Raw genomic sequence first — 24,809 nt, forward strand, 5'->3', positions numbered from 1 at the left:
TGTGAATGTGGAGATGTTATATTGGTGTCACTGGTAAAAATAAATCATTGAAATGGGTATATATTTGTTTTTTGTTAAGTTGCCTAATAATTATGCACAGTAATAGTCACCTGCACACACAGATATCCCCCTAAAATAGCTCAAACTAAAAACAAACTAAAAACTACTTCCAAAAACATTCAGCTTTGATATTAATGAGTTTTTTGGGTTCATTGAGAACATGGTTGTTGTTCAATAATAACATTATTCCTCAAAAATACAACTTGCCTAATAATTCTGCACTCCCTGTAGTCCCTTTAAGCTCCTTTTTTCTGATCTTCTTTCTAACTCTACTAGATGCCCCACCATGCTACCAGTGTGTCATCAGCTGTGTCTGTCTGCTGTTTGGAGCACGGTGGCTTTTTTATTTTCTTCAAACGGCTGAGACACGAACGTGTGCAGGCACTGCAAACACAATGCAAACTGAATCATATGAATTTACTATTCAACATTTTCCTCTTGAATATTACAGAGTTTAGCATCCATCCATATGACGGTGTAAAATGATGATTAAATATGGCACGAGGAGAAACCTCGTGACAAAGCACACGTACTTCTGGGAGCCATTTCTGCATCTTACTTCAATAAACATTTGTACCCTAAAACACTTCCATCTATGAAGACGTGCAGAAAGACCCACACAAAGCAGGATTCAGCTCTTGAACAGATCAGTCATCTTCTTTGGTGACTTCAATGTGAAAAAGGCTGGATACAAACACTTTTTACTCCTGCAGTCCCGAGAGTCGTCTCTGCCATCTGATGTTCTATTTGGGACTGAAGGATCCTTAAAGTGGCTCTGCTCTTAATTGATTTGGAGAGTGTCCAATGCCTCAGTGGCCAGGATTACATTTTAATGTTCTGTGTCTGCATTAAAGATTTAGGGAAGCCTCAAAAAGCCTTTGGGCAGAGCAAGAGTCCGAGACACACACACACGCATGCACATGCAAGCACACGCATACACACACACACACACACACACACACACACACACACACACACACACACACACACACACACACGCGCGCACACACACACGCGCGCACACACACACACACACGCACACGCGCACACACACGCACGCACACACACGCACGCACACACGCCAAGTCAATTCTTCGAATTCCAGACCTTAAAGACAGATCACAATGCACCTAAGAAGTGAAAGCAGCCAATCATAATTCAAGCTGCTCCTTCATAATTATCATACCTGCTGCCAAAACAAAATAAGATTCCTTCAGGCACCGCCTCAAACCACAACACTCACACACCTGCATCTCCACCTGCTGTTGAGGAAGACACAGACTCATCTTCCTTTTATATCTGACTCGGAATATTTTCACACAGGTTCACAGGTGTTGCTGTTTTCGCTGACCCTCTTAAATACAATTAACACAGCGGATTAAAAACATGCTATCATTTCTTCTGTTTAAACTTTGTAGATGTTGCAAAAAATCTGCTGATGCAAACTGAAGACAACAGGGTGAGCACTGATGTAGAGCCTTTGTACACTGATGAATGTGAGCCTAATATTTTGTCACTAAAGCGGCCTGTCGGACCACATATAGTCACTTTATACAGCTTTAAACAACTGGAATCACAGAGGAGCCTGAGCAATGCCTTTTTGTTGGTGTTGATAACAAAGCATTAAGGTCTGAGATGGGATTGCAAAAAGAGCCAGTGAGCTTAAATGCTTCATGTGGAAGGATTATTCTAGAATTCTTTACACTGGCTGTGTACTCACCTGCAGCATAGCAGCAGCTAGGTAGACAGACATAAAGATGGGCGTCAGGGTTGTGTGGCCACTCTTCATGAAGTGGATGGCGTAGAGGAAAATCAGGTGACCGGGGATGGCCGAAAGGAAGAGCATCTGTGCAGAACGATGATTGGCGCCTGAGAAAATACAAACAAGACAAAAAAATTAGAGCTGAACGTGAGGGATCCAAAATACATTCTTCTATTCTTTATGAAAAACACACAGGCTGGTGACAAACTGTACCCGCTCACGCAGTCCACCAGCTGCCCCCACTGCTTCTTCCAAACACAGAGCTAATCTACGCCTGCAGGAGAGGGTCTCACAACGAACGAGCCAGGGGAATGGCTAAAAGCTCGTTTCAAAGTCTTCAGTTGAGCCTGATCATCATTCTGACACCATCATAAAACATGACATCCAAGCCTACTTTAAACACGTATACGTGCGTGAAAGCCAATTAAACAGTGTGTGTGTGTGTGTGTGTGTGTGTGTGTGTGTGTGTGTGTGTGTGTGTGTGTGTGTGTGTGTGTGTGTGTGTGTGTGTACGTACTGACCTGTACCACAGAATGTGCGGCAGGGGTAGTAGCAGCCCTTGGCCTCATTGGGAACTTCCCCAGGAGCACAGTGGAAATGAAGGTGGGTGGAGATCCTGCTTGACTGAATAGCCACCAGGTTACCTCCAATACCTGCACGTTACAGAAAGCAGTTATCAACATAACTTCAACAACAGCATGAAGCTGAAACGAAACACTACTTTTCACCTTTCCTAAGTGAGAAGACATCAATATTTAAGAGTTCAAAAACCTGCTAACATATCTCCCAAAGTGTGGCTGTAGCTCAGGTAGAGCAGACCACCAGCTGCTCCAGTCTGCATGCCAAATATCCAAAGTTGTTCTCTGATGCAGCTATCAGAGTGTGAATGCTTGTATGAATGGGTGAATGAGGCATGTTTATAAAGTGCTTTCGGTGCTCCAGGGTAGAAAAGTCCTCTATAAGAATCAGTACCAAATATTATTTAGAGCCGCGCTCCCCAACCTTTGTTGCTCCACAGACGGTTTAATGTCAGACAATGTTTTCACGCTGCGGCCTTTAAGGTGTGGCGGATAAATACAACAAAATAAAACGATACGACCGAGACAAAAACTGGTATTTTGTAAATATAATAATAAAGATGAATTCACTGTGTAACTTTATTAGCAGCGTCCTCCTGAACTGCGCCAACAACGTGGAGAGTAACATCCTCCTCTCTGCTTCTTAATGCCCTCTGGTCGCTATGGTAACATGTAAATATTTCTTTCAAAATAAGACGCACAACTACAACACAGGAAAAGACGCGGGGAAACAGAGTTAACGATAAAAACCCTGAAAACCATAAATTCCGCTGCTTTAGAGTAAAACAACAGGCACTGCTGGAGTCATGATAATGCATGATGTACTTTATGAAATGATATGCATTGTGACACTGCAGGGAGTGCTGTTAAAAAACAGACAGGTGACCTCAGGTTGCAAAGTAGAGCACATGAGTAACTGACAACAAGGCGCTTCTTCTTCTTCTTCTTTTTTTCTAAATGCTTCTTGATTTTTAATTGTGCTTAAACATTGGAAACCTGTGGGCATAGCTTAGGGTAATTAAGACACATTAGCTCTGCAACATATTTCGCTAACACTTCAAGATTTTCAAAAATAAAACGTGATTGTGAACAGTGAGACCTGTTAGAATTAGATAAAAATGTCTGTAGCTGAGAGGAGACGCCTGTTCTGTTAAAGGTCGACTCTATTTGTTGCGTACGTACCACGAAAGGTCAAAATGAAAAATGTAGAACAAACTCGTAGAACTCTGCATGTAGGGTGTCTGTGATTCTGTGTGGACTGTTGTCCATTTACATCACGGAGGTAGAGAACAACGATTGCTGAGAACTTAGTTCTGCATGTTGAGATACAGCACCATCAACCCAAAGTTAGCAGAAACTGGTTTTGCTTCAATGTTATAGAGACTTACAACAAGGCCAGAGCTAGCTTAGAGCGCTACAACAAATAACTACAAATCTAAGTACTTATACTGTAATTAGAGTCTGTCATTTTAAAGTAAAGCTTTCACCACCAGCAGGTTACCAGTGTTCACGTTTTCAGATCGGTTTGTTTCTAGCACAACCCCGGTTTCCTCAAGGCTCTGCCTGCTAGCATGTAGCACCTCTCCGGGGGGGTTGTGAGGTTTCCTTTGGTTATCGCTGAACAGTTTTGTCTCATGTTCCTCTGGATCTATCTGCCAAAGTGAACAAAGAGTCCTGGTGTTTCTGCTCTTGCATCACAAAGCTCTCAATATGTTCACATTTTGCATGTTTTCCAAGACAGTGAAATGATTCCAATCTTCTTTATTTCAAAATGCTTTAGATTTGGATTTTTTCATCATGCATTTAATCATCTAGCAGATGATCAGTGATGGAAATATGAAACACCATCTGTACTGACAAACATGCTGATGTTATATTCACGTGCCTCAGCATCACCTTTCCTTCAGCAGGTGACACACAAACACATTTCTTGTGTTTTTGTTCCTGTAGCCACAGCGTGGTGACTAAACCACAGAGGAGAACTTACACAAAGACACGAAGAACCAGCTAGCAGACAGGTGTACACAGAGCAGGTCAGAAGAGAACAAAGTCCTACTGCTGTTATGTACATAAAGAAGTGTTCAGGGGAGGTGAGAACTGGCAGGAAGGAGGATGATTTATTCAGAAATAATTCACGTATTTGCTATTCAGAAGGTTCACAGGACTACATGTCATCGGATGGTCACTGTGATCATGTGCTGGAAACCAAATACAAAGGACAAGAAGCGACGCCGCGTGGTTAAGCCTCCCAAATTCGTTTTGTAGTGACTATATTAGATTAGACACCGCTGCCACCTCAGGGTGATGTCCACTTAACTCCATCTATTGAAGCTCTTTGTCTGCCTGGTGACGCTGGAGCATTAGCAGCCCTCCCACAGGGCCTGTAAACAGATATCACTTCACAACGAGCGTTCACGCTCTCTGCCATCTGTCCCCTCACATTCCTGTCCTCACCGTTTCCGTCGGCCACAATCCCATGCCATTCTTTAAAGGTACAATGTGGAGATGATGTGAACCTCGTGTCAGAGTGGAGAAATATAGACAGGAAGTAGGGGCAGCTGGCCTGGCTTTGTCTGCTGTGGGAAAAAGAGCTGGATCAAGTTTGAGTTTGGATTGCACTGAAAGTTAGATCTCATCAACATGTGGATATATTATGTGAAACACCCAAAACAACAGAGAGACAGAGCGAGTGACTGGGCTCTAACGTGTATGCAGTCGATGCAGTTATGTATGCGGCTCGTACTCGAGGGACTGTTCACATCTGTGAAGCTGTGTCCTGCTGTCATTCTGTCTGAAGCACCAGCAGCATTAGTGACTGCACTATTTGACTGCTATAAGGGAACTGTATAGAAAACGTTTGGAGGTGACGACAGGGCGCTGCACACTAGTCGGTTCCCACAACTACTCGGTCACCAAAAGCGATATAGCTAAAAAAATATTGTGATATTAGATTTCCCCCATATCACCCAGCACTAGTACACTCATATGCATTTATCACAGCAAACCAAAACCATGTGAGAATGACAGAGTGATCACACATGTGAGTGAAGTTGCCCCCCCACCTTCTTCAAATCTAACAAAAGTGGTATCAAACGTTTGTGCAGCTACCATTTTAAAAAGGAGGAAAGGGCTCATCACACACCTGTCGTGACCGATAACAAAGCCCGGTTTCCCACCTCCTCCACGCACAAATTGGCCACAATGGGTGAAACTGGGTAACCCGTGGAATTAAGACACACTTTCAAAAGCAAACACAACTGATCAGTGCTGAGAGTGGTCCTGTTGCTGAGGTTGGGGTGATCCTGTAATCTCTTACAAACTACCTCCAACGCTTCCGTGACTGGGATGCCAGTGGAGACAGATGTAAGATCTCTCTTCACTGCACATGTCCTGTTTATAAGGTTGGAGAAAGCGGCTGTCAGCTGAGACTGAAGAAGTCACTGGATGAGTGACGAGAATCTTCTCCCACTGAAAATGTCCAGATGAACAGAATCGATGATTAAGCACGCATCAGGACATTATTTTATTAATATTTTTAAAATGAAAGCAGCACAAACAAACATTTTTGCAGCACAAACGTTTGATCCCACTTTTGTTAGATTTGAAGAAGGTGGGGGGCAACTCCACTCACATTGAACCCACTACCAGGATCCACCCGTCACTCTGGGTCAAGGCATTAACATTTGGCTAACACTACCTGTGTTCCCTCCTTCAGGTCAGCCTGTCAGCCTGACTGAATATTAGAAACACTCCCACAGCCAGAGACGCTGTCCTGCAGGGCTGGTTCTCCATCATCTCTGTGCTTCTTTGTCTTATGAAAGAAGCACTTGGAAAATGAAACGGATAACTACGTCAGACTTAATAAATTGGTTTGGTTGTAAAGAACCACAGCAGCAGGTCAGCGTACAGTCCAGGTGAGTACAACTGTGTCCAAACAATCATCTGCCTACGTCACCAACGTGCCTTTAGCTATTCAGAGGACGTGATAAATATTTTTCACCATTTTAAAAATTACTTTTATATTTATATGAATAATTTTAGGCTGGTTGTGTTCCAACACACGTTTTGTGGTGTGATAAAATATGTTTAACACAGAGTTTGACGGAGGGAAGGAAATGTGTAGGCTGACAATTTAAGCATCCAATTTGCCAAGAGTGTTTTTCCAACCTTCATACATTTGAAAGTTTCATTTTAGTACTGAATTTGGTATTTCAAAAATATGTTAAATGATCACATTTCATAACGTTTATGGTTGATGTGATGGAGCACTGATTCTGACATCCTCAACGACACAGTTTGGGGTATGAGGGCATTCTTGCCACCTCAGCAGGGGGCAGAGTTAGCTGAAGGTGGTTAAGAGGGCAATCTGGCTTATTTAGGTCACTTGGTCTGACAGGAGCAATGAGGGCGATGAGGATGTCTGGGCCACGGCAAACCTTCGTGGAAGCTACAGGGGGTCTGTGCTGCTCTCAACTGGGCCACTCTGCCTGCAGGGAGGTGGTGGTGGTGGCAGCAAAGGTCTGCGAATCTTGGCTTCTCTTCTCAAGGTTTCATTTATATTGTTTATTCAAATGAGAAAGTGGCAGAATGAAACAAATACAGAACAAGCATAATGAAAGAAAAACACTGACAGATGAAGGAGAAGATGACTTATTGGTAGGAGTTAGATGTAAAAAAGGCAGACACCTTATCCTGAAGCAAACAACAGAAGGAAAGAAAAATAGGCAAATATGCCCAGATGACAAGCAAAGATTAAAGACTGGGCTGTCTCTCAGTGATGTCTGGTACAAAAATATGCAGCATAATGTATCTGCACGTTTCACAAAGTCACATAAAAGTCTCTAAGACACACACCTGAAAACGCATTTCAGATCAAAAGAAACAAAAGATGACAAAACCCTGCGATGTGCATCGCACAACGCGGACAAGAGGAAACCGTCAGACGCTCCCTGGATACTAAAGATGTCAGAACCCAGTTTGAAACCTGCAGTATCAGGATAGTTAAGCTTAAACTGAACGAAATAACCCTGAAGCATTAAAACGAAATAATGGAGGTCAGTGTGGGAAAAGAGGGCTTTCTCTCCCCCATGTTTCATTTAACCTGCCTTCTTACCAAGCCCTACACACCCCCTCCCCCACTCTTTGCTAATCAAACATCCACATGCTTTCCCCATCTCTGCTCCGTCTGCCCTTTCTTCAAATGTACTTTTATTAGGACAGGAGCGCTGGTGCATTTTTATCAGCCAAAAGACACGAGGCACTCGCTCTGCGATTCCTGAAATCGGAGATGGCTTCTTTTCCCAACGGTGCAAACAAAATCAAAAAGTCCCAGTGCTCACAAACGGACACGCAGTGGTTCCACAGCTGCTTTGTGCCGGGGGTACGTCTCAGTAGAAAACCAATTAGAGTCAGGTTCGTACTCCATCTCCTTAAACGTCTCTCATTAATGGCATTTAATTAAAAGCTTATCTGTTGTTGTGGCGGTGCCAGAGCCCTGGCAGCTGCGGTTGAGCCCGCTGGCAGTGGGAAATGTGATGAGGGAAAGGTAAGGGGAAATGGAAGAGGACCGGAGACAGACGGATTCCAACTGTCTGCCTAAACCAGTCTCATTAGGTAACTTATTTATGGTGATGAGCATCTGGAGGCTCTTTAGTAACCCTCGTTTATCCAGGGAGTGTGTACCGAGCACGTCCCTCCGCTGCTCGTACATTCACGTACGTTCACACCTGGGAACTGAGCAGCTAGAGGAAAAAGACAAATAGACTCTGCAGTGTGTTATCCATCTTGTGTAGAAACACTTTGTCTCCATCTCTGCTCCCAGGGTCAAAGACTGCATTAATTATAAAGCTGAGAGGGATAAATGAGACAAACAACAACAGAAGCAGTTTCTCTGTTCCCAAACTTCCACGTTAAGCAGCTCGTTTCCAGTCAAATCAAATGCGCTTTAATGCTGCTGCTCATTAAGATCTGAAAAAAGCGCTGTCAGAAAAACAGCAGAAAAAACAGAAAATCCAAAGCACACCAGCAGAGAGCTTTTCCATTATTTCTAGATGTGGCCTTTGTCTCCTCTGAGAGCCATTTGTCTGCCTTCACAGCAGCCCTTTGGCCACCAGGAACCTTTACTGCACCAACAAGGCAAGATCCATTTAATCTAAATCACTTCCACACCTTCTATCATAGCACAGGTGACCCTGTAGTGGTCTTTTCCAATTTCATTTTCAGTGCGACTAAATACGTGCAACACATCCCTCCTGACAAAATTATTGCTAAGTGTTGTCTCACTACTTTACGTTATATACTGCTAAATTACTCTGAGCGGCCAGAGCAAAGAAAACACCTGCATACACACACGTGTTTGAGTTGCAGCTGCAAAAACTGCTAAATCACAACATCAGCTGCTTCAAGGCACGTTATAGGTTAAAGAGCTGACAGTAACACAGAAAGACCAAAGTCTAAACTGATGGTAGCAGCGACAGTTCTTCTCCTAATTCAAAGGACAGTCTTCAAACCCTGTGATGTGCTTCGTCAGGGCGCTTTGCTACATGTGGAGAAGAGCAGGTCATTACTGAACCTGGCTGCTGATTCAGCCCACTTATCAACACAGTCAGCAAGTGGAGCTCCAGCTAAAGGCTGTGACAGAGATGTGGCCACGAAACACTCTGGGTTGCATTAAATGATGTCCGTCATAAATAAGTTCAGTAAAGCAGCACAGAATCAAAAGCACAACCCAGAACTAAAGGTTTGCTCCAGTATGAAAGCAATGTGCTGAGGGAGGAGCTCGAGGTCTAAATTAAAAGCAAGAACTGCTGTTAGCCAAGCCGTCATATTTATAACTCTGCCAAAAATGTAAACTAAGTTATAAGTTCCCAAATTATGGCTTTCAGGGAATGTGATCATTCAATAACATCCAAGCCTACATTATAGCACAGAGTGACAACATGCAACATTATTACCATGCTTCAATGACGCCGTGTTTTCTAACACAGTTGTTGGACCAAGAAACTGTTTGTGGTTGGTTAGCACAGTGTCTCAGGTTAAAAGCTTTATGAGGGTACATATTTAGCTGTAATGCACCTTTAAGCTACTATTTAATAGTGTGTCTGTGAACCATCACAGAGGTGATCTTAAAAGCCAACGGTAGAAGCTACACATACAAACGCAGAGGCATCTTAATGTGATAAGATGAAAAGAGGAACAGATCAAACAGACTTTGAGAGCAGCTTGGTGGGGCATGGACGCCCAGCTGGCTATTGCAGGAACGCCTGCATTTAAATGTATGGGCCGGACTCCTCAGGTCAGCCTGTCGATCGCTGCCTTTCTCTTTGGTCACGCAATTGTGTCTTTACTTTTGAGATGAATACAGTGCTTCGTTAATTCATTTCTGGAAGCAGGAGGAATCTGTTAAAACTGAATTTTCAGAACAGCAGCCATCTACACTTACCTGTGTTAGTATGTACTGCAGAGTCTGATGTCTCAGGCTCGAGGCCTTCAGCGTGACCACATCAAAAGAGGCATATTTTAATTCGTTTGGTCTGTTTAATTATGTGTTTTTATTTATTTATTTCACTTTTTATCTTAATAATGGTTCACACATCCAGCCACAACATGTGTAGCCCCAGGGTGTGCCAGGAGCAGCAGCTACACTCAGACTGGATGTGACGCTTCCTCTCTCATCACAGAAAGAACAAAGTTGAGTTGGTAACTATCAAATCTATTGTTGAGGACATGAAGCCCATAACGATTATTCCTAAACTGACTTCACAGGGTGTCTCGTACCGTGCACAGCTGCTATTACAGTAGCAGCTGTGCAGAAACAGCTCATAAACAAAGATGAAGGCACATATTAAGTTGAGCGGAGCAGAAACACCAGATATGGACATTTCTGAAAAGGGTGGGTTCTGTTCAGCTCTAGCAGCATGTACACCTTACTAAGACACTATGGAGCAGATTAACTAATGTGCTGTGGTACAGCTAACTAGGAATAAATGTAATTAAAAACTATACTGCTGGTATTTACAAAGGACTGCGTGCAAGAGGTGGGAACTCGGAGATTTTTGTAACTGAACTTGTTGCAAACGTATTTCTGGGAGTTCGTTTCAGGTGAAGAATATTAGAGACCTGATTCACTAACATTTGACACATGAAATATTACTTCTATTTGTGCCAATATTAAAGAGGGAAAAAAAGCATGTCCCACCTCTGCGAGTGGTCGCAGCAGATGGCTCCGCCCCTCCCTGAGCCTGCTGGAAGTTTCTCGATGTTAAAATTACGTTTTTCCTTCCCACTGTCACCAAAGTGCTTGCTCATGGGGAGGATGGTGTCTGATGGGTGTTGAGTGTTTTTCTCTATAACTGTAGTCTTATAAAGACACTAGACTAATATTAACCCTGCTAACTGTACGTCTTTGACTGTGGGAGGAAGCTGGAGTACCCACGCAAAGTCCACAGCCAGGTGGTGGGACCGAGCTCAGTGCTAATCACTGCACCACTGTGCTGCCTCTACATGTAATACTCATGGCAACCATGTGACACACACACACACACACACACACACACACACACACACACACACACACACACACACACACACACACACACACACAGTGGGTACAAGAGCGATTTATTTATTTGCCCATGAGTAAGTTTGCTAATAATGATGGCGCTAACAGAAGCAGTCAACAGAATAATAGCGCTGTTTCAACAGCACCCTCTTTCATCTGCGAGCACATGCACCCTCCTCAGAGTGCGCCCAAACGCAGCGATTCATTTACTCAAACTCATAACAGAAAGAAAGAAAGGCAGTGCCTACGTTCAGACAAAAACATTCGGATGGTGGACGCGTACATGCTCATGCAAGTTAGTCGTTTTTGAGTCCTCTGCTCGCACTATACATCTGCACAAGCGGCACACCGCTTTGGTTACATCCTTAGGTTTACCTCCTTCATCCCAAAGTGGCGACTTTATATTGTTTTGGTAATTCGTTTGTCCATGTTTGGACTTCTTCTGTGTTGTAAACGCACAAATTAGTCCGTGCATGATTACATTGCTCCGCCCATCAAAAAGTCTGCACATGCACGAATATATCGCCCATCGTCGATTATTGGACTTAAAATTCTCGGAAAATTTCACCATATCGCCCAACCCTACTGTAATGCTGTATCCTGAAAGAATTAGAGGATGGAAGATTCAAGGAGGAGTGGGATTTTTCATGTGTGTGTTTTATAAATAGGATTTAAGAAGCTGTTACTAAAACCTTTGGTCTGGTCTTTAGCCAGCCCCTCCGTGTCTGTTCATGCCCCCCGGGCACACGACTGCACATCAGCAACACCTCTATGCTGCACAGAACAAAAGAAGGAAGCGGTGTCAATACTCACCGTTGACAACGGGGGTGTACACTACAATGCCGGCCAGATTTGGGTCAGACACCGTTTTGTCCAGGATGAGCCCTCCGATGCTGCAGAGCACAACATAATTAGCTCATTAACTCAGAGTGCATGGAAAGGCATAGGCTCACCTTCACCTAAGTGATGTGTACAGTGGATTTGTGTGCTTCTCTAGAAGAGCTACTAAAATCCTTCATGGCTGTACTGGACAGAGAGAATGAAGGATTTTTCAATTGTTCACAGCCCAGCTCCCCCTCCTCTATTACAGCCTGTGTGGGTCTGTAATATCAGCAGCACTGATTGTTGAGAGGAGAGAGTGAGAGAGAGTGAGCGGGACAGTAATTTGCTTCCTACTGGCTCCTCTGTAAGGCCGCCAGGCTCAAGGAGACCTGAGGGTGTATGTGCTGGGATGCCGCAATTTGTTTAGGGGATGAGTCATCATGCAAACCAGACGCTGGGAGGTGCAGACTCGGGACAGCTGTTCTTTTTCCTTCAGAAGACTAAACACACACACACACCTGCTGATGACCATAGCAGTGATGACGGGCTCCCATCCTGAGTAGAGCAGGGTGCGGCTGGCGGGGTGCTTGGAGGAGATGACGATCCACAGCGGAGTCAGACACATGAAGAAGGCCCAAACCAACGACGACACATACGGATAGGAATCTGCAGACGAGACACACTTGGGTTTTAGTTTCTGTCCGTTTCCTGCTCAGGTGAAACTGAGTAACACCTGAAACGTCTCAATGACCCGGGTAAGAAAATCCCAACATGTTGATTCTGTTCATCGGGACGTCCAGATTGCTGGAACAATGGTTCAGCACCACAAACAGGACTTTTTTCCAGCACTTTAAGGAATGAAGATTCTTTACTTGTGGCTGACTCTGCCCGTTGGCATCCAGTCCTAAATCCATCCAGTAAATACACACCGGATATTTTCTCTCACTTGCTCTAAGACTCTAACAGTAAACGTCTTTGTTTCAACTAAAATATAACAGTTATTTTGGAGAGGTAATTAGACTAAAGCACCTGCATGAAGCCACCACCAGATGTTTCCAACATTTCAAGCACTCAGTAACTGTCATTAGCAAGCAGTCCCACATTTACTATCTTGATGGTCTAAAGAAAAGAAAGGGCGTGGTGTCCAGCTCAGGATACAACGGGCTCTAGTAGGCCTTGGATTTTAAAATGTGAAACAGATAAACGGAGTCATATCTGGAGCGGAGCCTTGCCCCAGAGCAGCCTCTGGAAATGTGGCACCAAGTTAACATAGACTAAGTAAGCTGGCTAACAGGCAAAGTCCCAGTTAGACTCTTCTACCTTTAGACGTTGCACGTGTCAATAATTATCTTGCTTCGGTGAATAAACCTGCGAGCAAGCAATTGATATTCCTGCCCATCCCTGAAGGAATACATTTTGCTACGACACTCTGCCAGGAAGAGGGACGGAGCAGCTGCCAGCTATCTAAATGGCTCCATTCTTCTAATGCTTGGGAAAGAAATGGTGTTTCCAAAGAGTGATGATAACTACCACCGTGTTTTTAGATGCTAGTCGTGCACCCAGCATGAACTGGGCAAGCAGAAAATAATAATAATGAGAAGAAGAAGAAAGTGTTCTGCTTTCTTGCTGTCAAGAAAACCTGTTTAACAAGAAGGAGCCTGCAAAGAGACGTGGTGGCGAGGTTACCTGAGCAGGTGGGGACCAAACAAAAGAACTGCTTTCTTCTTCTGTTATTTCAACTATTTCAAGTCCGACTCACGTCTATCATAGATGAGGTGAAGTGGATGAGACTGCAGCATTTCACTGTACTGAAGTCAGTGTGAAAAATATATAGAAAGAGGACAACTGTCATTTAGAGTTGGTGCATAGAGTACAAAGTCCTGCACTATGGCAGCGTCTGTCTCACAACAGACAACTCAGAAAGAAGACTCAGACTGATGAATTCTTCATTCTTATCTAAAGGTGAACCTACAGCAGCTTTCACGTGAGCAGTAGGGATGGGTATCGAAAACCGGTTCTTGTTGAGAACCGGTTCCCACTGTTTCAATTCCTTGGAATCGTTTGCCACTTTTATAAACGATTCCCTTATCGATTCCAGTCGCCCCGAATGACGTCATCACGTTGAGTAGCGTCTTTTACCCAGTAGGAAACACGGCGCCTGAGCGGCACAAACGCTCAAAAGTTTGGTTACACTTTATGAGAAAGGATGACAACAGGGCAACGTGCAATACTTGCAAAGTAGAGATTTCATCAAAGGGAGGAAACACTACGAACATGCAAAAGCATTTGCTCAAAAAACACGCGATTGCGTTCAACGAATGTCGTGTTTTTGATCCGCTCCGGACTAGCGAAGCTCAACCCAGCAGCAGCGGTAGCGTTTCCACGTCCTCTCCCGTTAATACTGCAGGTAACTAATCAATTAGCATTGCACATTATGTTAGCGCGATTTACCTTATTACAAAACCTGCTATTACTGTGCGTTGCATTTAGATAACCATGATGAGAGAGACAGAGTCTGGCTCAGATGCTGGCAGTTCTCGCTGCAGTCTACCGGTAGCGTCTCCTTTCAGGCCAAGATAGACGAATGTCACCGAGCAGTGTCTAAGTTTGTGGTCAAAGGCTTGCACCCATTTGCCACAGCAGATGCCCCCGATTTCACTTTGGTAAGTGCATGTGTTTAATTGTAGGCAGGGACATTACTGGATATTCTTGTGTAATTGCTACAGAATAATTTATGTTAAACTTTGTTATTGCTACAGGAGAATATTTATTTTATTATTTTACATATACATTTTTTTTCCTGGGGACCCTGTGACACCCCATTGAAGAGCCGTAGGCTGTGAATCTCTTAAGATCTCACTGTTGGGTTTGTAAGGCCATGTTACTCCTAAATTTCTATCTTGTTCAAAGAGAAGATATAAAACACAGTTCTAAGCTAATCGACTTTAGTGTTCTCCTTTAAAAAAAAAAAAAAAGAATCGATAAGAGAATCGATAAGGAATCGAATCGTTAAACAGAATCGAAAATGGAATCGGAATCGTTAAAATCTTATCAATACCCATCCCTAGTGAGCAGTCTCAGCTGACTGTGGGCCAAAGCCCAACCTTCCTTTGGACCCGTTAATGTAACGGTTTCACATATAAGGAGAAATCCTTTATCCCACTCATTAAAATCGTAGTTCTGCTTCCTCGTGTCATGGGTGTGCACCGTGTTGCATTGAATGCTTTTCTGCAGGTTTACATGCAGCCGGCATGTAAACACCCATCTGTTAATTTGTGCGATGTATCAACACAACCTGTGCATAAACTCTGGGCCCTTTTCTTGGTGTTAGTGCTTCATCTCACACTCACATTATCGCTGCTCTCATCCATTGTTGAGCCCTCTCAGTATAGCACTCTGTAACAATCCTGTTGGTTAACAGCACTATAAATAAACCCAAGAGGACTCCACATGATTCCTACAGCTGCAATGTCTCGCTTGCGTCTCTACTTGGCTGTTTCCCTCAATGCCTCTAAATGACTCTCGCTTTAGCTTTTCTTACGAGAACAGACAGACGAGCGATTTCAGTTTTCATCATCTGCGAGTAAACTGACCGTTAGTTTGAGTTTAGTGGGCAGGTGTCTGCTGGGCTCAAAAACAAGAGAGCCAGTGTGAGCGACACAGCCAGACAGCCTCACTGCCCTGCCATGGAAATCTGAAGTGTGCTTAAGAAATTTAGCTCCCAGCACTAAACTATTCCTTTTATAATGGAGAACATCTGTGCTCAGCAATTAGACCTGACGGGTTTAATTAGCATGAGATGGTTTCCAAAGGAAAACGCTTCTAATGTGGCTGCACTGAGTAATACAAGGTGGTGCAGCACAGGTCTGCTGTCACATGAATTAAACATGTGGAGCGCATGTCAGGAGGAAGAGAGATGGTCTGTCCTGAAACTGGAGGCTGATGTTCTTACAGAGTGAGACAGGAAGGACCCCTGCTGGCCGACTGCGGGAGTGTATGACTCTACAGTACCACATGAAGCATATTTGAACTGGATATTATGACTGAATTTAAACATCCGCACTCAGACTGAAACACTCCGAGGTGCATTCATGCATGTGATGGCCCACTAATAAATGATCATATGCATGAGGGCTCTTAGGCAGTCACTGTGAGCCCTTTAATGCAGATCTCCATACAGTACATCTGCAAGTTTATTCAAAAGAAAGTACATTTGACATCCTCTCTTGTTCCATCAGTAAAGCAAGAGCCTAAGAAGATATTCAAAGGAGAATGTTGGTGTAAAAAGTTTGGCTGAAGGAAAGTGTGGCTGTGGGGGAGGCTGAGCCAGGACACGCTGGAGAGATTACATCTTTCAGTCGGGCTCATCTGGGCTCTACAACCCAGCCTTGGATACGCAGCGATGGAGCTCCATCACTGTGTGCGGCGAATGCACGGATGGATGTTCACACTGACTTTTACCAGATAAACTGGCACAAAGACAGACATTTTATCATGTAAGCATGTGTGCCGTCAGTGGACAGACAGATAAGACCAAAGACTACTTGGCTGCGATGTCTGATATAATCCCCTCAGGTGCGTTTGTATTCACCTTATTGTGCGATCTACTGTACAATATAAAGCGCCTTGAGGCGACTGTTGTTGTGATTTGGCGCTAAGAAATAAAATTGAAGTTTGCACAGGTACAATTTTATACACTTTTAATAATTTGTGGTAAAACTAAAAGTGCACACCCTCTGTGCTCGCCAATAATCTTTATTTATGCGCCGATGTTTTCATGATGGGCTCAGCAGCCTGAACAGAGCTCGGTGGAGGCGGAAGGTTCTTCAGAACAGGTGTCCTAATTCTACACAGTATGGATCAGTAATATATGGGTTCTATGAATATAATGAGCCGATTGGCTGACTGTGAAACAAAGTGGCTCCTTGTAATGCGGTCAGAACATATGCAAGTGTAGTAAAGGTAGGACCTACCCAGGCACTTGTACAAGCCTTGGCTTATCCAGGCCAGGATCGCCAAGGTTATGAGGTCACCAAAACTGGCTGCAATGGGCGTGGCTACGTTGTCTGGGTTAATCCCCGTCTTCTTCGAGCCCACAATTACCCCCACCATGATGATACCTAAATATGACATCAAGAGGATAAGCACATTACTCACAGCCATCACATTATAGGCAACTGAAAACGTGCGTGTTAAAAGGCCTGACGTGAAGCAGCAGCAGCATTACCAGCTTATACCGCGTCACAGTGTGTGTATTTACCCTGCAGCAGGGAGGCTATGAAGGCCGTGGCCACGCTGCTGGAGCAGAGCAAAACAGCGTGGCTCATCTGAAACTTCCCCTCTGGAATCCAACCAAGAACCACGGCTGCTACGGCCGCCAGGAAACCCACAACAGTGGCCTGAACCTGGGGCAGAGAGGCAGGAGATGATCCAGACTTGCTTATTAATGACACAAAGTGAGCTTTAGCAGCAACACGTGCACGTCCATTTTTCCCTAATAGTTCCTGGTGACACGTTACATGCAGGACGAACGGCTCAGCGTGTAGCTTTATCATTACATACGTCATGTTGTGGTGTGTTTATCGTACATAGGTAGATATTAACACAGCATGCACTCGGTCTTACGACACAGCCAAAGACTTTGGTCTAAATAAACACCCGCACGGTCCGTGCACCGTATCAACATATACACACTGGATATTAGCCATAGCACTGCATTAATATTATCAAAGATTTGTGATATTTCATTCAACATATAAAATACAATTTAATGTTTTTTGTTATGACCAAAAAGGGAAAAACACCTGAGTAAAAGGTGTTTCTAAAAACTGCTCCCAGTAAAAAGGAAGAGAAACGAATAAAACTGCAGCTCATGCCAATGCAAAGGATGCAGGATTGATTCGTTTTTATATGAAAGTGTTCTCTCTACAATGAGACAGCCACTGTGAGCCATTACCTGCTTCAGTGCCAGGTTCCCTATGATTAGATTCCACTTCTCGATGGGAGAATCCATCTTGCCCACATTGACCTGAGTTGGGATGGGAAGAGTTATTTTACAGAGTAAAGCCTGTGTTGGAAATGCCACTTATTTTCCAGGATTGACACTAAATTGATTAAATGCTAGAAACTTAAAAGTGGTCCCATTTAATCCCAGTATTTCATATTGTGGGTTTCCCTGCAAAAACCAAAGAGTACTAAACTTCCCAGGTGTAACAAATAGACTTAAAAGCAAAGACTAACACAAACACTGGGTCTGGCCTTTTCAGTCGTCACACTCTCCATCTGAACCATCCGTGCTACACAAACACATTTACTGCTATGAATGTGAAGATGTGCTTTTTCCATCAGGCTGCTGAACACTTCACAGACACCTCACCTTCACTTACCACAACTTCAACATTGTGCACTCCACACTGTATATAAATGCCACTTGGTTTGCATACACACACACACACACACACACGTAGATATACACTCAACAAAAATATAAACGCAACACCTTTGTTACTGCTCCCATTCCCCATGGGATGGACGTAGAGACCTAAAATTCATTCCAGATACACAATATAACCATCCCTCCCAAACAGTGGTCACAAATCAGTCCAAATGTGTGGTAGTGGGCACATCTGCTATATTGAGATAATCCATCCCACCTCACAGGTGTGCCACATCAGGATGCTGATCTGACATCATGAGTAGTGCACAGGTGTACCTCAGACTGCCCACAACAAAAGGCCACCCTGGAATGTGCAGTTTTTTGCGCTATTGGGGGTCTGGGGACCCAGAACCGGTCAGTATCTGGTGTGACCACCATTTGCCTCATGCAGTGCAACACATCGTCGCATGGAGTCTATCAGATTGTCAATTGTGGCCTGTGGAATGTTGGTCCACTCCACTTCAATGGCTGTGCGAGGTTGTTGGATATTCGTGGGAACTGATACACGCTGTCGTATACGCCGGTCAAGCACATCCCGAACATGCTCAATGGGTGACATGTCCGGTGAGTATGCTGGCCATGCAAGAACTGGGACATTCTCAGCTGCCATCTGCCCTGAACAATGTGAACCATGATTCATCCGTGAAGCGCACACCTCTCCAACGTGCCAGACGCCATCGAATGTGAGCATTTGCCCACACAAGTCTGTTACGGCGACGAGCTGGAGTCAGGTCAAGACCCCGATGAGGACGACGGGCATGCAGTTGAGCGTCCCTGAGACGGTTTCTGACAGTTTGTGCAGAAATTGTTTGGTTGTGCAAACCAATTGTTCCAGCAGCTGTCTGGGTGGCTGGTCTCAGACGATCTTGGAGGTGAACCTGCTGGATGTGGAGGTCCTGGGCTGGTGTGGTTACACGAGGTCTGCGGTTGTGAGGCCGGTTGGATGTGCTGCCATATTCTCTGAAACGCCTGTGGAGACGGCTTATGGTTGAGAAATGAACATTCAATGCACGGGCGACAGATCTGGTTGACATTCCTGCTGTCAGCATGCCAATTGCACGCTCCCTCATTGCTTGTGGCATCTGTGGCATTTTGCTGTGAGACAAAACTGCACATTCCAGGGTGGCCTTTTGTTGTGGGCAGTCTGAGGTACACCTGTGCACTACTCATGATGTCAGAGCAGCATCCTGATGTGGCACACCTGTGAGGTGGGATGGATTATCTCAATATAGCAGATGTGCCCACTACCACACATTTGGACTGATTTGTGACCACTGTTTGGGAGGGATGGTTATATTGTGTATCTGGAATGAATTTTAGGTCTCTACGTCCATCCCATGGGGAATGGGAGCAGTAACAAAGGTGTTGCGTTTATATTTTTGTTGAGTGTACATATTCAGTAATGCACTCCTATATTGTCCATATATTATTCATATAACTCTCAGATTTAGCCATTCCTATATTCTGCTTGTTCTTGTGTTATTGTACTTTTGCACACCTCTGTTGCTTGTGGAGCTCGCACACTTGCATGTGCTGTACCCGTGTACCTGCACACGTGACGTGACGATAAAACCTGATGACATTTACCAGAGATGGAGCACTTTCATGGGTCTAACCTTTTTCTGTATTATGAGTGATTGATCACACACACACACACACACACACACACACACACACACACACACACACACACACACACACACACACACACACACACACACACACACACACACACACACACTTTTTAAAAATGAGAACATCGTTAGTCATTTTCAACAATGTGGTTTTGCCAATAACTGGAGTAAAACTGAACAAAGATATAATCCGACTCTGTATCCCACTAACAGCTCAGGAATTCTGTCCGCGGTGTCTCGCACATCTGTGAGGACATTCACAAACATTAATAAATTCCCAACCATGTCATAAAGGTGACACATAACACAATAGCTGCACAAAATGTTCACACTCTTGTAAATATATCACTCAGATGATGTAAAGCTCTGTGGAAGATAGCAGAACATTGTATCTGTATGTAATTATCTTGGTTAGCTGTGACTGCAGACTCACTGTTTGGATGAGTGGTTGTTGCTATGATCAGGCACATTTCCTGTGAGTGCATCTTTTCAGCCGTCCTCTTTCACAGCAGTAACTTCACACTGCCTGGACGTGACATGTTTAGGGGACTTCTGTAAATTGTGGCTCTAAGATGAGAAGCTGGGATTCACTCTGAGTGAGCTCTGCACTGCACAAAGAAAAGACCTTTTTCTGTGGCCTACAGTCATTTTGCTCATATGTGGGCACCTGTGCCTTACTGACCACCTGTCTGTCCCACTCTGATGCTTAGCTGAACTAACGTGAACAAATTCAATTAACTGTAATGACATTTCTGAAATCACGTGTGACTTCACACATGCAACAACTGTCATAAGTCCTCCTGCATTTCTCAGCACTGCAGGGCAGAGCAGCTGAGCAGAGCAACAGTAACATGAAGACAAACTGTTTTTGGGACACCGCTGAGGAAACTTGGCTCATGCTACGCTCCACTCTCTATGTTGACACAGCGCTGTGAATGTGGAGCTTGTGCGTGGGGAGCAGGAAGAGCCGAAAACCAACAAAGAGAGAATTCTGCTCAGTCACCTCTTCTACTTGGACAAACAGGACTGCAACGAGTAAGGTTATGGACAGAAGGAGAGCCTGTTTGATGGGACAGGGTGCAAACACATGCTCACCCTCTTTAGCAGAGCAACAATTCACCGTCTGACCATTTGATCCTGGCTGCAACAGCCTCTCCCAACTCCCCGTCAGCAAATTCCTCCTGACTCCAACTATTTCTCAAACACTTGAAGTAATTCTTACGTGGAAACGCCCAAAGTCATTGTAACAGCTGGGCACATAAGCCTGTGGTGTTCACCGCACAGCGTCGACGGCACTGGAGCTATAATTCCAGACTGGGCTGGATGATGAACACCTAATCACAGTTAGAGGCTCTGTGGAGGTGAGTCATGACCACAAAAACAAAAATGATGCAACTACGTACACAGTGACATCACTGCACTATCAGTGATCCTCGAACAGCAGCTACGAGCACGAGGCTGACGGGAAACCACTCCGTCCTTCTGAGAGTGAAACAACAAGCTCGCAGGACAAAGCAGCCTGACGTCTGATTACAACAACATCGAATGTGAAGACGGAATAACAGTGACACAGCTTCCACAACCACAAGTGCATTACAAGAAAGAATGACAGTTCTTCAGTTTAGGGTGTTGTTTACTATTACTACACATAAAGATGCTATTGTGTTGGGGTCTTAGAGTGGAATGGGCTACAGAGCGTGTGTGTGTGTGTGTGTGTGTGTGTGTGTCTCACCGCTGTGGACAGCCTCGAGGCCAAAGTCATCTCCAGGTTTCCCTTGAGGCCGAGCAGAGCGGGTACCAGGATGAAGATCTCTGTGATGTACTGGAACGCCTCCCAGTGCTGCAGACACCAGAAAGTCACTTTGCTTTTTCTGGCTATCACTGAACTTCACACTTACATGTTGTGTTTTCAGGATAAGGCAAACTGGGGATTTGCATCATTTAGCTGTGAAGCAGTGAAGTAAATCCAGCAGCATTCACAGACTTTTCTTTTAAAGCTTCGTAATTCTGTCAGATGTTGCCAACAGGGATAACACGACTGCTGTAATGTCAGCTGAGCAAAGCAAGAAACTCTTCTCCTCACACCTTACTGACTGCCCACAGCAAAGCTTTCACGTTTGCATGAAGGACACATTTGGGACGCGAGCAGCACTCTTCCAGCTCGTTGGCTCACGCTTCCACCGTCTGACAGATGGTTTCACCCAAAAAATGTAAATGTGCAGAAACGGAAAGGGTTGCAGGCAGGACCACGCTCGAGTGGGCGCTGCGTTTCTACGTTAAAATCTTCAACACATTCACAGAGAAACACTGAAATTAAAACTACGGTTTAGAAATTCTAGAAGTAGAACAGAGGTCCCCGTCTCCAACCTGGGACTTCTATGTAAAACACCCTGCTCACAGACGTGCACCTTAAACATGTGATATGACAGAGTGCCGTTAACAACGCCGTTACAGAGCGGCCTGGTGAGATTACAGTCATATCAAGCTTGGTTGCCAGCATATAACCCAAGGAAGGTTTGGATAATGTGATCATTATTAGTCAGTGACTGATGTGTTTAGTTATTTTTCCACCTCAGCCAACACTGTCCTTTTACTGCAGCCTGGTGGGGTTGGGTGACTACTACTTTCAAATGTAGCTTTACAGCACAACACTTCCCAGCCTTGGTAACTTCGCTGCAGTTGTGCTACTATGTTCCACATTCACAGAGAGCAAAACTGAACAAAACCCATATTTGTAAGGAGCTTGAATGAGCCTTTAATCCCAGCCTGCTTTGACTGGTTTAATAATGCTGGTTGCTCAATTTACCTGCACAACATCCAGCACCATTCCAGCTGATACGGTTCCAAATCCGGCTAGAAGGAAAGGCACCAAAATCTGAAATGCCATAGCCAGCACTGACTCCTTTGGCATATTCTGCGTGTTCGATCCCAGCCCTTCCTCCTCCTCTTCCTCCTCCCCATCTGCCTCTTCACCTGAGAGCCTCCTCTCAGTGAGCATAGGCTCCGTCTCCGAGCAGTCTCCATCGCCACAGTCTGCTAAAGTCAAAGAGGCCCGAGAGGCCCGGTCCAGAACCCGTCTACCTTCTATATGAGACGTCTCCTGTCTGTACCCGTTCTGGAGTGAGTTGGCCTCAGATTTAGCTCCAAGGTCCACCATGGCCAACCGCTCCTCCTGAAGTTTGGTGTAACCGGTGGGGACCATGGTGTGGAAAATGGAGGCGATCCACCCCGGGGAAACAGGTTTCGGGGAGAGGCTGTTCCACCCGCCACCTGCTGCACTCATGCGCACTGTGAGACTAGAGCCAAGAGACTCCCCTATAGCTCCTTGTAGGCTTTGAATGCTCATGATGTGGTCCAGGGCTCCAGTGTCTCATCTCCTGTCATCCGGTCTGAGGGCGGTGTCCAGGCAGCGAGCGGTCGAAGCGAGCTTCAGGGATTCATCAGCCTAAAGAAAACACACACGAAATGAAATGAGAAGAGGAATATCTGCCAGCTGCTGATATGTATAAGACAAAACAACAGTAAGTGATAAAGAGGAACAAACGGTTCTTAAAGTGGAAATGCAGAGAAACAAGAGGTGACGTTAGAGCGTACGTGTCATTACTGCAGGGAAGGATTGTGCTGAAGCTGCTGTAACATACAACACTTTATTTTTAATACATCATCAAGCAACGACGGGAAGAAATCCCAAGACTGGATCACCATCACAGATATATCAGTGCCAGCATCACTGCTCACCTCAACAACGCTTTCTGTTAAAGGACTGCTACCAGTTAGAAAATTAAAGAAATGAACAGGAACAGCTGAGAAGCATCCCAAAGAGCACCGGAAATACAATTCAGCCTGTTCCTGTCATTCACGTGTGGGCTGACAAACTAAACCCGAGCTAGCATCCAAGTGACGAAACGTTTCTCCCACAAAACGCTGCGTCCAGATGAACAGAACCAACTTTTGGAGATTTGCTTCCCTGAATGATTGAGCATCAAGTCTTTAAATCCGAGGTCCACCGAGCTGCTTCTTTAAATGTACCAACCGAGGATGTTCACAAAGTTCTTCCATAATTTGCTGCTGTTCCGGTGTCTCCAGTTTATCTGCGTTTCGTTGGTAAAATGTTCTCGAGACGACAGTTTTCATACTTTTTTAATTGCCACTGTTCAGGCCCATTTATTACCACCATCCTATTCAGCGCCGTCTCACACCACAGCTGCCATTCATGGATCATTTAGCCAAACAGGAACTTGACACAAACAGGCTGGTTGTGTATATGTTTATGGTCGCCACATAACACGGAAATGCTGCTAGCTAGCTGTGGAGGAATCAAAACAGTAGAAGGCACGTCGGCTGCCTACTTACCCAGCGTTAAACGTAAACCGGGAGAATACGGTGGCCACAGTTAGCCAGTATTACAAGTAGATAGGATATATATAACTCTTCAGTGCTAAGGATTATTATTACCGTTGTTTTTATCCTTGACATACGTTTTCACTGTGAAGAAATTCCACCCAGAGGAGATGCCAGTCCTTTCCTCTGACAGCTAGCCAGCCAGAGAGCCGCGTCAGAGCGAAACTGGCCAACCAAGATCGTCTACGCGACACGACGAGCGACTCCGTTTGAAAACAACGCCTGCTTACCAGAAGTTATAAATCCGGGTTGACCTGATTACAGATCCAAAGACATAGTATGTCCGACAAATGGGATGGTTTTCCTCACATCTATATTAAGTAATGCACTTTTAATCTTCGACTGCATTATGACTGCATTAACATTACTGCTATAGAATAAAACATCAGCTGGCTTCAGCGGATTAGAACAAAACTTTCAGATATAATTTTTATTGTATTACCCACATTACATAGTGGTAGTTTTGGTAGTATTAATTGCAGGTAAGCCGAGTCTATCAGCTGGGGAGTTTAAACCTGACAGTCTCGGTCCACATCTGGAGGATGTGCGTAATCTT

General features: G+C 44.6%; 1 protein-coding gene across 4 annotated transcripts in view; it reads right to left on the reverse strand.

Moving 5' to 3' along the window:
• Positions 1 to 24,432, reverse strand: part of slc41a2b (solute carrier family 41 member 2b) — a 39,909-nt gene extending 15,477 nt beyond the window's left edge. Inside the window, exons 1-10 of one of the 4 annotated variants that reach the window (XM_085385884.1) lie at positions 24,308 to 24,432; positions 22,659 to 23,297; positions 21,585 to 21,692; positions 17,739 to 17,810; positions 17,043 to 17,187; positions 16,756 to 16,902; positions 12,301 to 12,448; positions 11,774 to 11,853; positions 2,344 to 2,475; positions 1,781 to 1,929 (exon numbers count right to left, since the gene is read on the reverse strand). In XM_085385884.1, coding sequence (XP_085242010.1) covers positions 1,781 to 1,929; positions 2,344 to 2,475; positions 11,774 to 11,853; positions 12,301 to 12,448; positions 16,756 to 16,902; positions 17,043 to 17,187; positions 17,739 to 17,810; positions 21,585 to 21,692; positions 22,659 to 23,198 — 1,521 coding nt within the window. In that variant the 5' untranslated portion in view covers positions 23,199 to 23,297; positions 24,308 to 24,432. Of the gene's footprint in view, positions 1 to 1,780; positions 1,930 to 2,343; positions 2,476 to 11,773; positions 11,854 to 12,300; positions 12,449 to 16,755; positions 16,903 to 17,042; positions 17,188 to 17,738; positions 17,811 to 21,584; positions 21,693 to 22,658; positions 23,298 to 23,590; positions 23,713 to 24,205 lie in introns of those variants that run through there. The other 3 variants (XM_085385886.1, XM_085385885.1, XM_085385887.1) reach the window with 3 other exon arrangements.
• Positions 24,433 to 24,809: the final 377 nt, after the last annotated feature.

Source organism: Rhamphochromis longiceps, linkage group LG17 (assembly GCF_057381845.1).
Source record: "Rhamphochromis longiceps isolate RC_006_pf linkage group LG17, R_longiceps_female_GT1.1, whole genome shotgun sequence".
NCBI lineage: Eukaryota > Metazoa > Chordata > Actinopteri > Cichliformes > Cichlidae > Rhamphochromis > Rhamphochromis longiceps.